Below are 21,915 nucleotides of genomic sequence, written 5' to 3'. Positions count from 1 at the left end.
GAAGGGGTTATGAATATCTGCTTTACCAGTCTGTCTCTGCTGACAGTCTCTGCTGACAGTCTCTGCTGACAGTCTCTGCTGACAGTCTCTGCTGACAGTCTCTGCTGACAGTCTCTGCTGTCAGTCTCTGCTGACAGTCTCTGCTGACAGTCTCTGCTGACAGTCTCTGCTGACAGCCTCTGCTGACAGTCTCTGCTGACAGCCTCTGCTGACAGTCTCTGCTGACAGCCTCTGCTGACAGTCTCTGCTGACAGTCTCTGCTGACAGTCTCTGCTGACCCAGTGAGGAGGCTAAAGGGAGGGAAGCGTCACATCAGATGATCTGATGCAGCTGATATCCTGTCCCAGTCCCTGTCTGCTCTATTTTGGGCTGGGTTAGGAGGGGAGAGGAGAGAAGAGGGGGGGGGGGGGGGGGGGGTCTGGGGATTTTAAAGTGGTTTTGGAAGGAGGTGTCATCATGAGGGTGTGAGGGGGTTTATATATGTATTTATAATTCTGTCCCACGCTACACTATGCTAGTTGTTGGCTAGCTGTTGTTCCCAGGAGTCTCCATGTACAGGAGGAATGCTTTATGCTGCCCAGGGGATTACCTGAGATAAGTAGCTACCCTCTTGGGATAAAATGGAGCTATCTAGAACCAAAAGGGGTTATTCGGCTGTCCCCGTAGGAGAACCCTTTGAAAAAACCCTTTTTGGTTCCATGTATAACAATTTTGGGTTCCATGTAGAACCCTTTCCACAGAGGGTTCTCCATGGATCTCAAAATTGGTATTCTATCTGGAACCAAAAACAGTTATTCTATGGGGACAGTCAACGAACCCCTTTGGAACCATTTTTTTCTAAGACTGTAAATCCTCACAGCTAAAGGTGCTCTGGAACCTCTAAAGAACTCATTCTACTGATCTAGAATCTCTAAAGAACACTCTTAGAAAAAAGGGTTCCAAAATGGTTCTTCAGTTGTCCTCATTGGAGAACCGTTTTTGGTTCCATGTAGAACCATTTGGGTTCCATGTAGAACCCTCTGTGGAAAGGAAAGGGTTCTACAAACTAGTTTGAATCTTACTGATGCTTTGCCACAATAACAAAATGTGTTTGCATGATTAATGCCTAAACAAATTCATTTCCCTGTGTCCAATCTCTGCTTGGGGTTTGAAATAGTTAAACCAAACTAAAGAAGTGTTGTTAAAAGTGTTATTGAAACATACCTTTAAATAACTTATCATTTCCAGGGAACCATAGTAAAACATTCTCAGAACCGCCCTGCAATCTAACAATTAAAGTTCCCAGAACAAGCAAAATGTTCACCTCCATTCTCAGAACGTTTTAAAACATGTTTACGTTTTACCAGTCATGGAAGCTATGGCTTCATTCCCTGAACCAATGGGAAACCAAAAACTTCTAAGATTACCAAATGAGCCAGCTGGGTATACTGCTTTGGAACCTCCAAAGGCCACATTCTGCTGCCCTGAAACCAGAGTTATCCTGCATTGTAAACTGTCATGGTGAAAACATGTTGATACAACAGCAGCTAAGATGGGGAGAAGTATGTCCATAAGGCACTGATCCACCTCCTACAGGCCCTAGTTTTTACCTTCTTAACAACACTGTCAAGAAGGCAGGTCCTACAGGCCCTAGTTTTTACCTTCTTAACAGGACTGTCAACAAGGCAGGTCCTACAGGCCCTCGTTTCTACATTCTTAACAGCACTGTCAACAAGGCACGTCCTACAGGCCCTAGTTTCTACCTTCTTAACAACACTGTCAACAAGGCAGGTCCTACAGGCCCTAGTTTCTAACTTCTTAACAACACTGTCAACAAGGTATTTCACCTTTATTTAACCAGGTAGGCCAGTTGAGAACAAGTTCTCATTTACAAATGCGACCTGGCCAAGATAAAGCAAAGCAGTGAGACACAAACAACAACACAGAGTTACACATGGAATAAACAAACGTACAGTCAATAACACAATAGAACAAATCTGTATACAGTGTGTGCAAATGGAGTAAGGAGGTAAGGCAATAAATAGGCGATAGTAGTGAAGTTATTACAATTTAGCATTTACACTGGAGTGATAGATGTGCAGATGATGATGTGCAAGTAGAGATACTGGTGAGCAAAAGAGCAGCAAAGTAAATAAAAACAATATGGGGATGAGGTAGGTGGGATGGGCTATTTACAGATGGGCTGTGTACAGCTGCAGCGATCGGTAAGATGCTCAGATAGCTGATGCTTAAAGTTATTGAGGGAGATATAAGTCTCCAACTTTAGCGATTTTTACAATTCGTTCCAGTCATTGGCAGCAGAGAACTGGAAGGAAAGGAGGCCAAATGAGGTGTTGGCTTTGGGGATGACAAGTGTGAGATATGCCTGCTGGAGCGCGTGCTATGGGTGTTGTTATTGTGACCAGTGAGCTGAGATAAGGCGGAGCTTTACCTACCAAAGACTTATAGATGACCTGGAGCTAGTGGGTTTGGCGCCAAATATGTAGCGAGGGCCAGCTGATGAGAGCATAGAGGTTGTAGTGGTGGGTGGTTTTTGGGGCTTTGTTGACAAAATGTATGGCACTGTGATAAACTGCATCCAATTTGCTGAGTAGAGTGTTGGAGGCTATTTTGTAAATGACATTGCCGAAGTCAAGAATCGGTAGGATATTCAGTTTACGTGGGTATGTTTGGCAGCGTGAGTGAAGGTGGCTCTGTTGCGAAATAGGAAGCCAATCCTAGATTTAATTTTGGATTGGAGATGTTTAATATGAGTCTGGAAGGAGAGTTTACAGTCTAGCCAGACACAGGTATTTGTAGTTGTCCACATATTCTAAGTCAGAACCGTCCAAAGTAAAGATGCTAGTTGGGCGGGCGGGTGTGCGTAGCGATTGGTTGAAAAGCATGCATTTAGTTTTACTAGCATTTAAGAGCAATTGGAGGCCACGGAAGGAGTGTTGTATGGCATCGAAGCTCGTTCGAAGGTTTGTTAACACAGTGTCCAAAGAAGGGCCAGAGGTATACAGAATGGTGTCGTCAGCGTAGAGGTGGATCAAGAAATCACCAGCAGCAAGAGCGACATCGTTGATATATACAGAGAAAAGAGTCGGCCCGATAATTGAACCCTGTGGTACCCCCATAGAGACTGCCAGAGGTCCGGAAAACAGGCCATCCGATTTGACACACTGAACTTTATCTGAGAAGTAGTTGGTGAACCAGGCAAAGCAGTCATTTGAGGAACCAAGGCTGTTGAGTCTGCCGATAAGAATGTGGTGATTGACAGAGTCGAAAGCCTTGGCCAGGTCGATGAAGGCCACATTCTGCTGCCCTGAAACGCACCACATCCTCTTCCTCCACCACCACCCCCACATCATCCTCTACCACCACATCCTCTTCTTCCTCCTCCACCACATCCGCTTCCTCCTCCACCACATCCTCTTCCTCCACCAACACCACATCATCCTCCTTCACCACCACCACATCCTCTTCCTCCTCCACCACCACCACATCCTCTTCTTCCTCCTCCACCACATCCTCTTCCTCCACCACCACCACATCCTCTTCCTCCTCCACCACATCCTCTTCTTCCTCCTCCACCACATCCTCTTCCTCCTCCTCCACCACATTCTCTTCCTCCACCACCACCACCACATCCTCCTCCACCACCACCACATCCTCTTCTTCCTCCTCCACCACATCCTCTTCCTCTTCCACATCATCCTCTACCACCACCACATCCTCCTCCACCACCACCACATCCTCTTCTTCCTCCTCCACCACATCCTCTTCCTCTTCCACATCATCCTCTACCACCACATCATCCTCCTCCACCACCACCACATCCTCTTCTTCCTCCTCCACCACATCCTCTTCCTCTTCCACCACCACATCATCCTCTACCACCACATCATCCACCAGCACATTATTTTCCTCCTCCAACACCACATCCTCTTCTTCCTCTTCCTCCACCACCACCACATCCTCTTCCTCCACCACCACCACATCCTCTTCCTCCACCACCACCACATCCTCTTCCTCCACCACCACCACATCATCCTCCTCCACCACCACATCAGACTGATGTGTGGTTAATTATAGACTCATGATATAAAACCTGTAGAAACGTAACAATGCAGACTCATGATAGAACAACCTGTATAAACGTAACAATGCAGACTCATGATAGAACAACCTGTATAAACGTAACAATGCAGACTCCTGATAGAACAACCTGTATAAACGTAACAATGCAGACTCATGATAGAACAACCTGTATAAACGTAACAATGCAGACTCATGATATAAAACCTGTAGAAACGTAACAATGCAGACTCATGATAGAACAACCTGTAGAAACGTAACAATGCAGACTCATGATAGAACAACCTGTAGAAACGTAACAATGCAGACTCATGATAGAACAACCTGGAAGAAACCATGGTTCTTGTTTATCCTTTAGATCTAGGTGTTGTTGGAGGATCTTGGTACATGTAATGTAATCTACCCAGCTAGCACATTTGGTTCCTTGGAATGTTTTCGGAACTAAAGTTTTGGGTTTTCCATTGGTTCTGGGAATAAAGCCATACATTCCGTTACTGGTAAAACTGAACGTTTTTTCTGATAATGGAAGTGAACGTATTTTTAGGTTGCAGGGAGGTTCGAAGAACATTTTACTCTGGTTCCTGAGCGTTTTCCTGGAGGTTTTAGTAACGCTCTGAGAATGGAAATTGTAGTTCATGTTGATGTTTTTTTCCTACTACTACACTTTCACTGAATGTTTTAATAAGACTTAACTCGAGTCCAAGTCGTGTCTATGCCGGGGTAAAGAGGTTCTAGTAAGATAACATATGGAATTGTTTTAAGATGGTCATACCAAGGTTTATTCGTGGAATAAATTAAAAGCGCGAACCACCACATATAAGCATGGCAAGGTGACTGAGAATATGGCAGAATACAAAACAGTGTAGTTATTCCCTCCGTAAGGCAATCAAACAGGCAAAACGTCAGTATAGAGACAAAGTGGAGTCGCATTTGAACGGCTCAGACACGAAATGTATGTGGGTTTACAGACAAAACCAGACACGTCGCATACACCGAGGTCTTGTTTCCGGACAAGCTAAACATCTTCTTCGCCCGCTTTGAGGAGTGCCAAAGACGTAGCCCGCTACCAAGGACTGTAGGATCTCCTTCTCCGTGGCCGACTTAAGATATTTTAAGTTTGTTAACCCTCGCAAGGCTGCCGGCCCAGATGGCATCCCTAGCCGCGTCCTCACAGCATGCGCAGACCAGCTGGCTGGAGTGTTTACAGACATATTCAATCTCTCCCTATCCCAGTCTGCTGTCCCCACTTGCTTCAAGATGTCCACCATTGTTCCTGTACCCGAGAAAGCAAAAATAACTGAACTAAATAAATAAATCGCCCCAGTAGCACTCACTTCTGTCATCATACAGTGTTTTGAGAGACTACATTAGGATTATATCACCTCTACCTTACCAAACACCCTAGACCCACTTCAATTTGCTTACCGCCCCAATAGATCCACAGACAATGCACTGTACACTGCCCTATCCCATCTGGACAAGAGGAATACCGATATAAGAATGCTGTTCATTGACTATAGCTCGGCATTCAACACCATAGTACCCTCCAAGCTCGTCATCAAGCTCGAGACCCTGGGTCTCGACCCCGCCCTGTGCAACTGGGTACTGGACTTCCTGACGGGCCGCCCCCAGGTGGTGAGGGTAGGCAACAACATCTCCTCCCCGCTGATCCTCAACACGGGGGCCCCACAAGGGTGCGTTCTGAGCCCTCTCCTGTACTCCCTGTTCACCCACGACTGCGTGGCCACGCACGCCTCCAACTCAATCATCAAGTTTGCGGACGACACAACAGTGGTAGGCTTGATTACCAACAACGACGAGACGGCCTACAGGGAGGAGGTGAGGGCCCTCGGAGTGTGGTGTCAGGAAAATAACCTCACACTCAACGTCAACAAAACTAAGGAGATGATTGTGGACTTCAGGAAACAGCAGAGGGAACACCCCTATCCACATCGATGGAACAGTAGTGGAGAGGGTAGCAAGTTTTAAGTTCCTCGGCATACACATCACAGACAAACTGAATTGGTCCACTCACACTGACAGCGTCGTGAAGAAGGCGCAGCAGCGCCTCTTCAACCTCAGGAGGCTGAAGAAATTAGGCTTGTCACCAAAAGCACTCACAAACTTCTACAGATGCACAATCGAGAGCATCCTGGCGGGCTGTATCACCGCCTGGTACGGCAACTGCTCCGCCCTCAACCGTAAGGCTCTCCAGAGGGTAGTGAGGTCTGCACAACGCATCACCGGGGGCAAACTACCTGCCCTCCAGGACACCTACACCACCCGATGTTACAGGAAGGCCATAAAGATCATCAAGGACATCAACCACCCGAACCACTGCCTGTTCACCCCGCTATCATCCAGAAGGCGAGGTCAGTACAGGTGCATCAAAGCTGGGACCGAGAGACTGAAAAACAGCTTCTATCTCAAGGCCATCAGACTGTTAAACAGCCACCACTAACATTGAGTGGCTGCTGCCAACACACTGTCATTGACACTGACCCAACTCCAGCCACTTTAATAATGGGAATTGATGGGAAATGTTGTAAATATATCATTAGCCACTTTAAACAATGCTACCTTATATAATGTTACTTACCCTACATTATTCATCTCATATGCATACGTATATACTGTACTCTACATCATCGACTGCATCCTTATGTAATACATGTATCATTAACTATGCCACTTTGTTTACTTTGTCTACATTCTCATCTCATATGTATATACTGTACTCGATACCATCTACTGTATGCTGCTCTGTACCATCACTCATTCATATATCCTTATGTACATATTCTTTATCCCCTTACACTGTGTATAAGACAGTAGTTTTGGAATTGTTAGTTAGATTACATGTTGGTTATCACTGCATTGTCGGGACTAGAAGCACAAGCATTTCGCTACACTCGCATTAACATTTGCTAACCATGTGTATGTGACAAATACAATTTGATTTGATTTGATTTGATCATTAAACACGGGGCCCTGGGTCTGAACCCCACCCTGTGCAACAGGACTTCTTGATGGGCCGCCTCCAGGTGCTGATCCTCAACACAGGGGCCCTACAAGGATGTGTGGTCAGCCCCCTCCTGTACTCCCTGTTCACCCATGACTGCGTGGCCAACTCAATCATCAAGTTTGCAGAAGTAACAACAGTAGTAGTATCGACAATGACGGAACAACCTAAAGGAAGGAGGTGAGGGCTGATCATGAACTTCAGGAAACAGCAGAGGGAGCACGCCCCTATCCACATCGACCGCAATGGAGCAGGTGAAAAGCTCCAAGCTCTTCGGTGTACATCACCGACGATCTTAAATGGTCCACCCACACAGACAGTGTGGTAAAGAAGGCAGAACAGCTTGGCACCTAAAACCCTCACAAACGTTTACAGATGCACAATTGAGAGCATCCTCTCGGGCTGTATCACCGCCTGGTACGGCAACTGCACCGCCCACAACCGCAGAGTTCTCCTGTGGGTGGTGCGGTCTGACCAACACATCACTGGGGGCAAACTTCCTGCCCTCCAGGACACCTACAGCCCCCGAAGTCACAGGAAGACCAAAAAGATCAAGGACACCAACCACCCGAGCCACTGCCCTGTTCACCCCGCTATCATCCAGAAGGCGAGGTCATTACAGATGCATCAAAGCTGGGACCGAGAGACTGAAAAACAGCTTCTATCTCAAGGCCATCAGACTGTTAAACAGCCACCACTAGCATTGAGTGGCTGCTGCCAACACACTGACTCAACTCCAACTTCACTTCCACCCAGTTACGCAGCCCTATTCTTTAGAGGCTGCTGCCCTACATACATAGAATCACTGGTCACTTTAATAATGTTTACATACTGCCTTACTCATCTCATATGTATATACTGTATTCTATTCTACTATATTTTAGTCTATGCCACTCCAACATTTCTCCTGCAAATATTTATATATTATTTAATTCCATTCTTTTAAGTTTGTGTATTGTGTGTATTGTTGTGTATTGATATTTCTGCACTGTTGGAGCTAGAAACACAAGCATTTCGCTACACCCTCAATAACATCTGCTGAACATATGAACAATTACAATTTGATTTGAGGTAGTCAACAGAGTTAACTGGGAGTCAACAGAGAGTCAGAGAATTGCTTGGTACATGTAATACAATATAATCTAATGAGAGTCTCACCTGGCCTGGAAGACCCGTCCGAAGGCCCCCTCTCCGATGTCCCTGACATACTCAATGTTGTTCCTGGGATACTCTAGAGCCAGCAGCTTGGAGTTAAGCAGTAGGGGCAGGCGCTGGTACATGGGGTTGGGGTGGAGGCGATCCAGCAGCAGACTCTCAGAGGGTAAGGCAGTCAGGGTGGGGGTCTCCATGGCTCTGAGATAGATGGAGAGAGAGAGATAGGTTATTATAGTGACTGCTTCCTAAATTACACTTTATTCTCTTTATAGTGCAATAATTTAGACCAGGGCTACCCACAGGGCTACCCACAGGGCTCTGGTCAACAATAATGTACCATATAGGGAACAGGGTACCGTTTGGGATGCACCCAGTGTCAACTCTGACCAATGGTCTCCTATGTTTGACAACACCATATACAGTCAGGTCCAGAATTATTGGCACCCTTGATAAAGATGGGGGGGGGGTCTGTCTAAATTAAACATACAAAATACTGAGCGACATTGCATGCTCAAAACATGGGGAAATTATGATTTTTTTTATCAAGTACTAAAATAAAATATAAAAAAGATGGGAGGTCAAAATTATTGTTACCCCTGTTTTCAATACACCCTCTCCTGCTCTTGTGGACTGCCCTCTTCAATTCAAACCACATGTTTTCAATGGGGTCCAGAGACTAAGATGGCAAATTTACTAAGCACCAGGACATTTTAGCCCAAAAACCTGGTTGCTTCTGCCAGGAGGCTGAAACTTGGCAGCAAGTGGATTCTGTATGGAGCAATGGTCTAAGATCCCTCCCACTGTGTTCTCTAATCAGATTCTGTATGGAGGAATGGTCTAAGATCCCACCCACTGTGTTCTCCAATCAGATTCTATATGGAGGAATGGTCTAAGACCCCTCCCACTGTGTTCTCTAATCAGATTCTGTAGGGAGGAATGGTCTAAGACCCCTCCCAATGTGTTCTCTAATCTCATAAAACATTTTAGAAAAAGCCCCCTTATGCTCAGTCCCTGCCCCCTGAAGCTAGGACAGCAGAGTCCCTGCCCCCTGAAGCTAGGACAGCAGAGTCCCTGCCCCCTGAAGCTCGGACAGCAGAGTCCCTGCCCCCTGAAGCTAGGACAGCAGAGTCCCTGCCCCCTGAACCTAGGACAGCAGAGTCCCTGCCCACTGAAGCTAGGACAGCAGAGTCCCTGCCCCCTGAAGCTAGGACAGCAGAGTCCCTGCCCCCTGAAGCTAGGCCAGCAGAGTCCCTGCCCCATGAAGCTAGGACAGCAGAGTCCCTGCCCCCTGAAGCTAGGACAGCAGAGTCCCTGCCCCATGAAGCTAGGACAGCAGAGTCCCTGCCCCCTGAAGCTAGGACAGCAGAGTCCCTGCCCCCAGCTAGGACAGCAGAGTCCCTGCCCCCTGAAGCTAGGACAGCAGAGTCCCTGCCCCCTGAAGCTAGGACAGCAGAGTCCCTGCCCCTGAAGCTAGGACAGCAGAGTCCCTGCCCCTGAAGCTAGGACAGCAGAGTCCCTGCCCCCTGAAGCTAGGACAGCAGAGTCCCTGCCCCATGAAGCTAGGACAGCAGAGTCCCTGCCCCCTGAAGCTAGGACAGCAGAGAAAATGAAGCTAGGACAGCAGAGTCCCTGCCCCCTGAAGCTAGGACAGCAGAGTCCCTGCCCCATGAAGCTAGGACAGCAGAGTCCCTGCCCCCTGAAGCTAGGACAGCAGAGTCCCTGCCCACTGAAGCTAGGACAGCAGAGTCCCTGCCCGTCTTCCATAAACATCTGAAACTGTACCTCTTCAAACAGTATATTAAATAATCCTCCTCCTCACCTCGACTCCCCCCTTTCTAGCTCGGACTCTACTGATAGCTATGTTATTGAGGAAAAATGTACTAACTATGCCTGCAATATGTGGTTGTTACACCTAGCTATCTGAAGATGAATGCAATAACTTTTTTTAAATGTTTATTAATTTGATTGAACCCTTATTTTACCAGGTAAGTTGACTGAGAACACATTCTCATTTACAGCAATGACCTGGAGAATAGTTACAGGGGCGAGGTAGGGGGATGAATGAGCCAATTGTTAGCTTGGGGAGGGTTCTGGAGGATTGGAAACGGTGGTGCTAATCATTTTGTCCCCTGTCTTTTAGAATTTCTTTATTTTATAATTTATTAAACTAAATATCTCTGAGCAATTTTTGGACACCTGCCTACACACAATCAAAGTGGAATCATGTTTATAGAAATGTTTACAAATTAATCAAAACATATAAGCCGAAATGCCTTGAATCAATAAGTATTCAACCCCGTTGTTACGGCAAGTCTAATTAAGTTCAGAAGTAAAAATGTGCTTAAACAAGTCATATAATAAATAAAAATAAACAAAACAAAAGTATGCTTGAATAACGCTGAGGGTCAACGCTGTAACATCCAATGCCTGTTTGTCTGAGGTTGATGCCGTGCAGGTGCTTGTATGCATATACACACACTCGCATTCAAACGCACACATGTGCACACACGCGGACACACACACATACATACACACATTTATATAGTGCCACACATGCACTCAAACGTATACAGTTGTCCTGGTTGTCTGTTGTGGTTGTTATTGTCCTGGATGTCTTTGTGATAGTTCTTGTCCTGGATGTCTGTTGTGATCGTTCCTGTCCTGGATGTCTGCTGTGATAGTTCTTGTCCTGGATGTCTGTTGTGGTTGTTATTGTCCTGGATGTCTGTTGTGATAGTTCCTGTCCTGGATGTCTGTTGTGGTTGTTATTGTCCTGGATGTCTGTTGTGGTTGTTGTTGTCCTGGATGTCTGTTGTGGTTGTTGTCCTGGATGTCTGTTGTGATAGTTCTTGTCCTGGATGTCTGTTGTGATAGTTATTGTCCTGGATGTCTGTTGTGATAGTTCTTGTCCTGGATGTCTGTTGTGATAGTTCCTGTCCTGGATGTCTGTTGTGATAGTTATTGTCCTGGATGTCTGTTGTGGTTGTTGTTGTCCTGGATGTCTGTTGTGATAGTTCTTGTCCTGGATGTCTGTTGTGATAGTTCTTGTCCTGGATGTCTGTTGTGATAGTTCCTGTCCTGGATGTCTGCTGTGGTTGTTGTCCTGGATGTCTGTTATGATAGTTCCTGTCCTGGATGTCTGTTGTGATAGTTCTTGTCCTGGATGTCTGTTGTGATAGTTCTTGTCCTGGATGTCTGTTGTGATAGTTCCTGTCCTGGATGTCTGCTGTGGTTGTTGTCCTGGATGTCTGTTGTGATAGTTATTGTCCTGGATGTCTGTTGTGGTTGTTGTCCTGGATGTCTGCTGTGATAGTTCTTGTCCTGGATGTCTGTTGTGATAGTTATTGTCCTGGATGTCTGCTGTGATAGTTCTTGTCCTGGATGTCTGCTGTGATAGTTAAGTCGCTCTGGATAAGAGCGTCTGCTAAATGACTTAAATGTAATGTAATGTAAATGTAAATGTAAATGTTCTTGTCCTGGATGTCTGCTGTGATAGTTCTTGTCCTGGATGTCTGCTGTGATAGTTCTTGTCCTGGATGTCTGTTGTGGTTGTTGTTGTCCTGGATGTCTGTTGTGTTTGTTGTTGTCCTGGATGTCTGTTGTGTTTGTTGTTGTCCTGGATGTCTGTTGTGGTTGTTATTGTCCTGGATGTCTGTTGTGGTTGTTATTGTCCTGGATGTCTGTTGTGGTTGTTGTCCTGGATGTCTGTTGTGGTTGTTGTCCTGGATGTCTGTTGTGGTTGTTGTCCTGGATGTCTGATGTGTTTGTTGTCCTGGATGTCTGTAACGTTTGTTGTTGTCCTGGATGTCTGTTGTGTTTGTTGTTGTCCTGGATGTCTGCTGTGGTTGTTGTTGTCCTGGATGTCTGCTGTGGTTGTTGTCCTGGATGTCTGTTGTGTTTGTTGTCCTGGATGTCTGTTGTGTTTGTTGTTGTCCTGGATGTCTGTTGTGGTTGTTATTGTCCTGGATGTCTGTTGTGGTTGTTGTTGTCCTGGTCTGCTGTGGTTGTTGTTGTGATGTGTCCTGGATGTCTGCTGTGTTTGTTGTTGTCCTGTTTGTTGTTGTCCTGGATGTCTGTTGTGTTTGTTGTTGTCCTGGATGTCTGTTGTGTTTGTTGTTGTCCTGGATGTCTGTTGTGTTTGTTGTTGTCCTGGATGTCTGTTGTGGTTGTTGTTGTCCTGGATGTCTGTTGTGTTTGTTGTTGTCCTGGATGTCTGTTGTGTTTGTTGTTGTCCTGGATGTCTGCTGTGGTTGTTGTTGTCCTGGATGTCTGTTGTGTTTGTTGTCCTGGATGTATGTTGTGGTTGTTGTCCTGGATGTCTGCTGTGGTGGTTGTTGTCCTGGATGTCTGTTGTGTTTGTTGTTGTCCTGGATGTCTGCTGTGGTTGTTGTCCTGGATGTCTGTTGTGGTTGTTGTTGTCCTGGATGTCTGTTGTGGTGGTTGTTGTCCTGGATGTCTGTTGTGGTTGTTGTTGTCCTGGATGTCTGTTGTGGTTGTTGTCCTAGATGTCTGTTGTGGTTGTTGTTGTCCTGGATGTCTGTTGTGGTTGTTGTTGTCCTGGATGTCTGTTGTGGTTGTTGTTGTCCTGGATGTCTGCTGTGGTTGTTGTCCTGGATGTCTGTTGTGGTTGTTGTTGTCCTGGATGTCTGCTGTGGTTGTTGTTGTCCTGGATGTCTGTCTGTGGTTGTTGTTGTCCTGGATGTCTGTTGTGTTTGTTGTTGTCCTGGATGTCTGTTGTGGTTGTTGTCCTGGATGTCTGTTGTGGTTGTTGTTGTCCTGGATGTCTGTTGTGGTTGTTGTTGTCCTGGATGTCTGCTGTGGTTGTTGTTGTCCTGGATGTCTGCTGTGGTTGTTGTCCTGGATGTCTGTTGTGGTTGTTGTTGTCCTGGATGTCTGTTGTGGTTGTTGTCCTGGATGTGAATTTCAAACACAGATCAAACCACAAAGACCTGGGAGGTTTTCCAAAGAAGGGAACATATTGGGAGATGGGTAAAAAATACAAACGTAGACATTGAATATCCCTTTGAGCATGGTGAATATATTAATTAAACTTTGGATGGTGAATCAATACACCCAGTCACTACAAAGATAGTCCGTATATAACTATATAACTAGGAAACCGCTTAGGAATTTCACCATAAAGCCAACAGTGACTTCAAAAGTTTAGTAGCTTTGATAGAAAAATGAAAATGGATCAACAACATTGTAGTTACTCCACTTTACTGACAGAGTGAAAAGAAGGAACCCTGTGCAGAATACAAATATTCCAAAACATCCTGTTTGCAATAAGGCAATAAAGTAATACTGCAAAAAATGTGGCAAAGCAATTCGCTTTTGTATGGGGGAAATTCTATTTAATTAACTAACCATGTTACTAACTATATAACTAACCATGTTACTAACTATATAACTAACCACGTTACTAACTATATAACTAACCATGTTACTAACTATATAACTAACCATGTTACTAACTATATAACTAACCACGTTACTAACTATATAACTAACCATGTTACTAACTATATAACTAACCATGTTACTAACTATATAACTAACCATGTTACTAACTATGTAACTAACCACGTTACTAACTATGTAACTAACCATGTTACTAACTATATAACTAACCATGTTACTAACTATGTAACTAACCATGTTACTAACTATATAACTAACCATGTTACTAACTATGTAACTAACCATGTTACTAACTATATAACTAACCACGTTACTAACTATGTAACTAACCATGTTACTAACTATATAACTAACCACGTTACTAACTATATAACTAACCATGTTACTAACTATATAACTAACCATGTTACTAACTATATAACTAACCATGTTACTAACTATGTAACTAACCACGTTACTAACTATGTTTGGGGCAAATTCAATTCAACACATTACTGAGTATCTTCAAGCATGGTGGTGGCTGCATCATGTTATGGTATTATTGTAATCTGGGAGTTTTTTAGGATAAAAAAGAAACAGAATGGAGCTAAGCACAATCCTAGAGGAAAACATGGTTCAGTCTGCTTTCCACCAGACACTGGGAGATGAGTTCACCTTTCAGCAGGACAATAACCTGGTTCAGTCTGCTTTCCACCAGACACTGGGAGATGAATTCACCTTTCAGCAGGACAATAACCTGGTTCAGTCTGCTTTCCACCAGACACTGGGAGATGAATTCACCTTTCAGCAGGACAATAACCTGGTTCAGTCTGCTTTCCACCAGACACTTGGAGATTAATTCACCTTTCAGCAGGACAATAACCTGGTTCAGTCTGCTTTCCACCAGACGCTGGGAGATGAATTCACCTTTCAGCAGGACAATAACCTGGTTCAGTCTGCTTTCCACCAGACGCTGGGAGATGAGTTCACCTTTCAGCAGGACAATAACCTGGTTCAGTCTGCTTTCCACCAGACACTGGGAGATGAATTCACCTTTCAGCAGGACAATAACCTGGTTCAGTCTGCTTTCCACCAGACACTGGGAGATGAATTCACCTTTCAGCAGGACAATAACCTGGTTCAGTCTGCTTTCCACCAGACACTGGGAGATGAATTCACCTTTCAACACGACAATAACCTGGTTCAGTCTGCTTTCCACCAGACACTGGGAGATGAATTCACCTTTCAGCAGGACAATAACCTGGTTCAGTCTGCTTTCCACCAGACACTGGGAGATGAGTTCACCTTTCAGCAGGACAATAACCTGGTTCAGTCTGCTTTCCACCAGACACTGGGAGATGAATTCACCTTTCAACACGACAATAACCTGGTTCAGTCTGCTTTCCACCAGACACTGGGAGATGAGGTCACCTTTCAGCAGGATAATAACCTAGAACACATTGCCACATCAACAGTGGAGTTGCTTACCAAGAAGACAGTGAATGTTCCTGACTTAAATCTACTTGAAAATATATGGCAAGACTTGAAAATGGTTGTCTAGTAATGATCAACAACCAATTTGACAGAGCTTAAATATTTTTTGAAAGAATAATGGCCAAATGTTGCGCAATCCAGGTGTGGAAAGCTCTTAGAGTCTTACCCAGAGGGACTCAAAGCTGTAATCAATGCCAAAGGTGCTTCTACAAAGTATTGACTCAGGGGTGTGAATACTTATGGAAATACTTTTTCAGTCTTTCATTTTCAATAAATAAAAAAAATGTCCAAAAACATGTTTTCACTTTGTCCTTATGAGGTATTTTGTGCAGATGGGTGAGAAAATAAATCAATGTAATCAATTAAATGAAATCAAGTCAGAATTCGGGCTGTAACAACAAAATGTGGAATAAGTCAAGGGGAATGAAAACTTTCTAAAGGCACTGTATAACTAACCACGTTACTAACGATATAACTAACCATGTTACTAACTATGTAACTAACCATGTTACTAACTATGTAACTAACCATGTTACTAACTATGTAACTAACCACATTACTAACTATATAACTAACCACGTTACTAACTATATAACTAACCACGTTACTAACTATATAACTAACCATGTTACTAACTATATAACTAACCACGTTACTAACTATGTAACTAACCATGTTACTAACTATATAACTAACCACGTTACTAACTATGTAACTAACCATGTTACTAACTATATAACTAACCATGTTACTAACTATATAACTAACCATGTTACTAACTATATAACTAACCACGTTACTAACTATATAACTAACCACGTTACTAACTATATAACTAACGTTACTAACTATGTAACTAACCACGTTACTAACTATATAACTAACGTTACTAACTATATAACTAACCACGTTACTAACTATATAACTAACCACGTTACTAACTATATAACTAACCACGTTACGAACTATGTAACTAACCATGTTACTAACTATATAACTAACCACGTTACTAACTATATAACTAACCATGTTACTAACTATATAACTAACCACGTTACTAACTATATAACTAACCATGTTACTAACTATATAACTAACCATGTTACTAACTATATAACTAACCACGTTACTAACTATATAACTAACCACGTTACTAACTATATAACTAACCATGTTACTAACTATATAACTAACCATGTTACTAGCCATGTTACTAACTGTTACTAACTATATAACTAACCATGTTACTAACTATATAACTAACCATGTTACTAACTATATAACTAACCACGTTACTAACTATATAACTAACCACGTTACTAACTATATAACTAACCACGTTACTAACTATATAACTAACCATGTTACTAACTATATAACTAACCACGTTACTAACTATGTAACTAACCATGTTACTAATTATATAACTAACCATGTTACTAACTATGTAACTAACCATGTTACTAACTATATAACTAACCATGTTACTAACTATATAACTAACCATGTTACTAACTATATAACTAACCATGTTACTAACTATATAACTAACCATGTTACTAGCCGTGTTACTAACTGTTACTAACTATATAACTAACCATGTTACTAACTATATAACTAACCACGTTACTAACTATATAACTAACCACGTTACTAACTATATAACTAACCACATTACTATATAACTAACCATGTTACTAACTATATAACTAACCACGTTACTAACTATATAACTAACCACATTACTATATAACTAACCACGTTACTAACTATATAACTAACCACGTTACTAACTATATAACTAACCACATTACTAACTATATAACTAACCACGTTACTAACTATATAACTAACCACGTTACTAACTATATAACTAACCACATTACTAACTATATAACTAACCACGTTACTAACTATATAACTAACCACGTTACTAACTATATAACTAACCACGTTACTAACTATATAACTAACCATGTTACTAACTATATAACTAACCATGTTACTAACTATATAACTAACCACGTTACTAACTATATAACTAACCACGTTACTAACTATATAACTAACCATGTTACTAACTATATAACTAACCACGTTACTAACTATATAACTAACCACGTTACTAACTATATAACTAACCACGTTACTAATTATATAACTAACCATGTTACTACCTATATAACTAACCATGTTACTACCTATATAACTAACCACGTTACTAACTATGTAACTAACCACGTTACTAACTATGTAACTAACCACGTTACTAACTATATAACTAACCATGTTACTAACTATATAACTAACCATGTTACTAACTATATAACTAACCATGTTACTAACTATGTAACTAACCACGTTACTAACTATATAACTAACCATGTTACTAACTATATAACTAACCATGTTACTAACTATATAACTAACCACGTTACTAATTATATAACTAACCATGTTACTACCTATATAACTAACCATGTTACTAACTATATAACTAACCACGTTACTAACTATATAACTAACCACGTTACTAACTATATAACTAACCATGTTACTAACTATATAACTAACCACGTTACTAAACATGTTGCTAACTGTATTTCTAAACATGTTACTAACCATTTTACTAGCCGTGTTACTAACTGTTACTAGCCGTGTTACTAACTGTTACTAGCCGTGTTACTAACTGTTACTAGCCGTGTTACTAACCATGTTACTAGCCGTGTTACTAACTGTTACTAGCCGTGTTACTAACCATGTTACTAGCCGTGTTACTAACCATGTTACTAGCCGTGTTACTAACCATGTTACTAGCCGTGTTACTAACTGTTACTAGCCGTGTTACTAGCCGTGTTACTAACCATGTTACTAGCCGTGTTACTAACTGTTACTAGCCGTGTTACTAACCATGTTACTAGCCGTGTTACTAACCATGTTACTAGCCGTGTTACTAACTGCTACTAGCCGTGTTACTAACCATGTTACTAGCCATGTTACTAACTGTTACTAGCCGTGTTACTAACTGTTACTAGCCGTGTTACTAACTGTTACTAGCCGTGTTACTAACCATGTTACTAGCCGTGTTACTAACTGTTACTAGCCGTGTTACTAACCATGTTACTAACCGTGTTACTAACTGTTACTAGCCGTGTTACTAACTGTTACTAGCCGTGTTACTAACTGTTACTAACCATGTTACTAGCCGTGTTACTAACTGTTACTAACCATGTTACTAGCCGTGTTACTAACTGTTACTAGCCGTGTTACTAACTGTTACTAGCCGTGTTACTAACCATGTTACTATCCGTGTTACTAACCATGTTACTAGCCGTGTTACTAACTGTTACTAGCCGTGTTACTAACCATGTTACTAGCCGTGTTACTAACTGTTACTAGCCGTGTTACTAACCATGTTACTAGCCGTGTTACTAACTGTTACTAACCATGTTACTAGCCGTGTTACTAACTGTTACTAGCCGTGTTACTAACCATGTTACTAGCCGTGTTACTAACTGTTACTAGCCGTGTTACTAACTGTTACTAGCCGTGTTACTAACTGTTACTAGCCGTGTTACTAACCATGTTACTAGCCGTGTTACTAACCATGTTACTAGCCGTGTTACTAACTGTTACTAGCCGTGTTACTAACCATGTTACTAGCCGTGTTACTAACTGTTACTAGCCGTGTTACTAACCATGTTACTAGCCGTGTTACTAACCATGTTACTAGCCGTGTTACTAACCATGTTACTAGCCGTGTTACTAACTGTTACTAGCCGTGTTACTAACCATGTTACTAGCCGTGTTACTAACCATGTTACTAGCCGTGTTACTAACCATGTTACTAGCCGTGTTACTAACCATGTTACTAGCCGTGTTACTAACTGTTACTAGCCGTGTTACTAACCATGTTACTAGCCGTGTTACTAACCATGTTACTAGCCGTGTTGCTAGCCGTGTTACTAACCATGTTACTAGCCGTGTTACTAACCATGTTACTAGCCGTGTTACTAACCATGTTACTAGCCGTGTTGCTAACCATGTTACTATGTTACTGCTGTTACTAACCGTGTTACTAACTGTTACTAACCATGTACCTGTTCTAGCCGTGTTACTAACTGTTACTAACCATGTTACTAGCTGTGTTTAGCCGTGTTACTAACTGTTACTAGCCGTGTTACTAACCATGTTACTAGCCATGTTACTAACCATGTTACTAGCCGTGTTACTAACCATGTTACTAGCCGTGTTACTAACCATGTTACTAGCCGTGTTACTAACTGTTACTAACTGTTACTAGCCGTGTTACTAACCATGTTACTAGCCGTGTTACTAACCTGTTACTAGCCGTGTTACTAACTGTTACTAGCCATGTTACTAACCATGTTACTAGCCGTGTTACTAACTGTTACTAGCCGTGTTACTAACCTGTTACTAGTTACTAACCATGTTTACTAACACTGGGAGATGTTACTCAGCCGTGTTACTAACCATGTTTACTAACTGTTACTAGCCGTGTTACTAACTGTTACTAGCCGTGTTATTAACCTGTTACTAGCCGTGTTACTAACCATGTTACTAGCCGTGTTACTAACCATGTTACTAGCCGTGTTACTAACTGTTACTAGCCGTGTTACTAACCATAGCCGTGTTACTAACCATGTTACTAGCCGTGTTACTAACCATGTTACTACCGTGTTACTAACTGTTACTAACCTGGTTACTAACCTGTTACTAGCCGTGTTACTAACCATGTTACTCAGCCGTGTTACTAACCATGTTACTAGCCGTGTTACTAACATGTTACTAGCCGTGTTACTAAACCTGGTTACTAACCATGTTACTAGCCGTGTTACTAACCATGTTACAGCCGTGTTACTAACCTGTTACTAGATAACCATGTTACTAGCCGTGTTACTAACCATGTTACTAGCCGTGTTACTAACTGTTACTAGCCGTGTTACTAACCATGTTACTAGCCGTGTTACTAACTGTTAACCTGTTACTAACCTGTTACTAGCCGTGTTACTAACCATGTTACTAGCCGTGTTACTAACCATGTTACTAGCCGTGTTACTAACCTGTTACTAGCCGTGTTACTAACCATGTTACTAGCCGTGTTACTAACTGTTACTAGCCGTGTTACTAACTGTTACTAAATGTTACTAACATGTTACTAGCCGTGTTACTAACCATGTTACTAGCCGTGTTACTAACCATGTTACTAGCCGTGTTACTAACCATGTTACTAGCCGTGTTACTAACCATGTTACTAGCCGTGTTACTAACTGTTACTAGCCATGTTACTAGTTACTAGCCGTGTTACTAACCATGTTACTAGCCGTGTTACTTACTAACCATGTTACTAGCCGTGTTACTAACCATGTTACTAGCCGTGTTAGCCGTGTTACTAACCATGTTACTAGCCGTGTTACTAACCATGTTACTAGCCGTGTTACTAACCATGTTACTAGCCGTGTTACTAACATGTTAACTGTTACTAACCATGTTACTAGCCGTGTTACTAACCATGTTACTAGCCGTGTTACTAACCATGCTACTAACCATGTTACTAGCCGTGTTACTAACCATGTTACTAGTGTTACTAACCATGTTCTAGCCGTGTTACTAACTGTTACTAACATGTTACTAGCCGTGTTACTAATGTTACTAGCCGTGTTACTAGCCTGTTACTAACCATGTTACTAGCCGTGTTACTAACCATGTTACTAGCCGTGTTACTAACTGTTACTAACCATGTTACTAGCCGTGTTACTAACCATGTTACTAGCCTATGTTACTAACCATGTTTAGCCGTGTTACTAACCATGTTACTAGCCGTGTTACTAACCATGTTACTAGCCGTGTTACTAACCAACTATGTAACTGTTACTAACCATGTTACTAGCCATGTTACTAACTATGTTACTAACCATGTTACTAACTATGTTACTAACCATGTTACTAACTATGTTACTAACCATGTTACTAACTGTTACTAACCATGTTACTAACCGTGTTTAACATGTTACTAGCCATGTTGTACCATGTTACTAGCCGTGTTACTAACCATGTTACTAGCCATGTTACTAATGTTACTAGCCGTGTTACTAACCATGTTACTATGTTACTAACTGTTAGCCGTGTTACTAACTGTTACTAGCTATGTTACTACTAGCCGTGTTACTAACCATGTAACTGTTAACCATGTTACTAACTATGTGTTACTAACCATGTTACTAACGTGTTATGTAACTAAGCCATGTTACTAACTATGTTACTAACCATGTTACTAACTATGTTACTAACTAACTGTTACTAGCTATGTTACTAACTGTTACTAGCCGTGTTACTAACATGTTACTAGCCGTGTTACTAACTATGTAACTAACCGTGTTACTAACTATGTTACTAGCCGTGTTACTAACTGTTGTAACTAACCATGTTACTAACTATATAACATGTTACTAACCGTGTTACTAACCATGTAACTAACCATGTTACTAACTGTTACTAACCATGTTACTAACTATGTTACTAACCGTGTTTACTAACTAGCCGTGTTACTAACCATGTTACTAACATGTTACTAGCGTGTTACCTGTTACTAACCATGTTACTAACCATGTTACTAACCATGTTACTAGCCGTGTTACTAACCATGTTACTAGCCGTGTTACTAACCATGTTACTAGCCGTGTTACTAACCATGTTACTAGCCGTGTTACTAACTACTGTTACTAGCCGTGTTACTAACCATG

The 21,915-nt window shown here is 42.2% G+C and overlaps 1 protein-coding gene across 1 annotated transcript in view; it reads right to left on the bottom strand.

The window, feature by feature from the left end:
- musk (muscle, skeletal, receptor tyrosine kinase) overlaps positions 1 to 21,915 on the bottom strand; it is a 75,353-nt gene that overhangs the window by 7,850 nt on the left and 45,588 nt on the right. The window contains exon 15 of the mRNA XM_065017144.1: positions 8,261 to 8,455. Coding sequence (XP_064873216.1) covers positions 8,261 to 8,455 — 195 coding nt within the window. The remainder of the gene's footprint in view (positions 1 to 8,260; positions 8,456 to 21,915) is intronic.

The sequence above is a fragment of the Oncorhynchus nerka genome, linkage group LG4, assembly GCF_034236695.1.
Source record: "Oncorhynchus nerka isolate Pitt River linkage group LG4, Oner_Uvic_2.0, whole genome shotgun sequence".
In the NCBI taxonomy this organism is placed as follows: domain Eukaryota; kingdom Metazoa; phylum Chordata; class Actinopteri; order Salmoniformes; family Salmonidae; genus Oncorhynchus; species Oncorhynchus nerka.
Note: the sequence above shows the minus strand (reverse complement) of the source record. Positions and strands in the feature narration are given on the sequence as shown.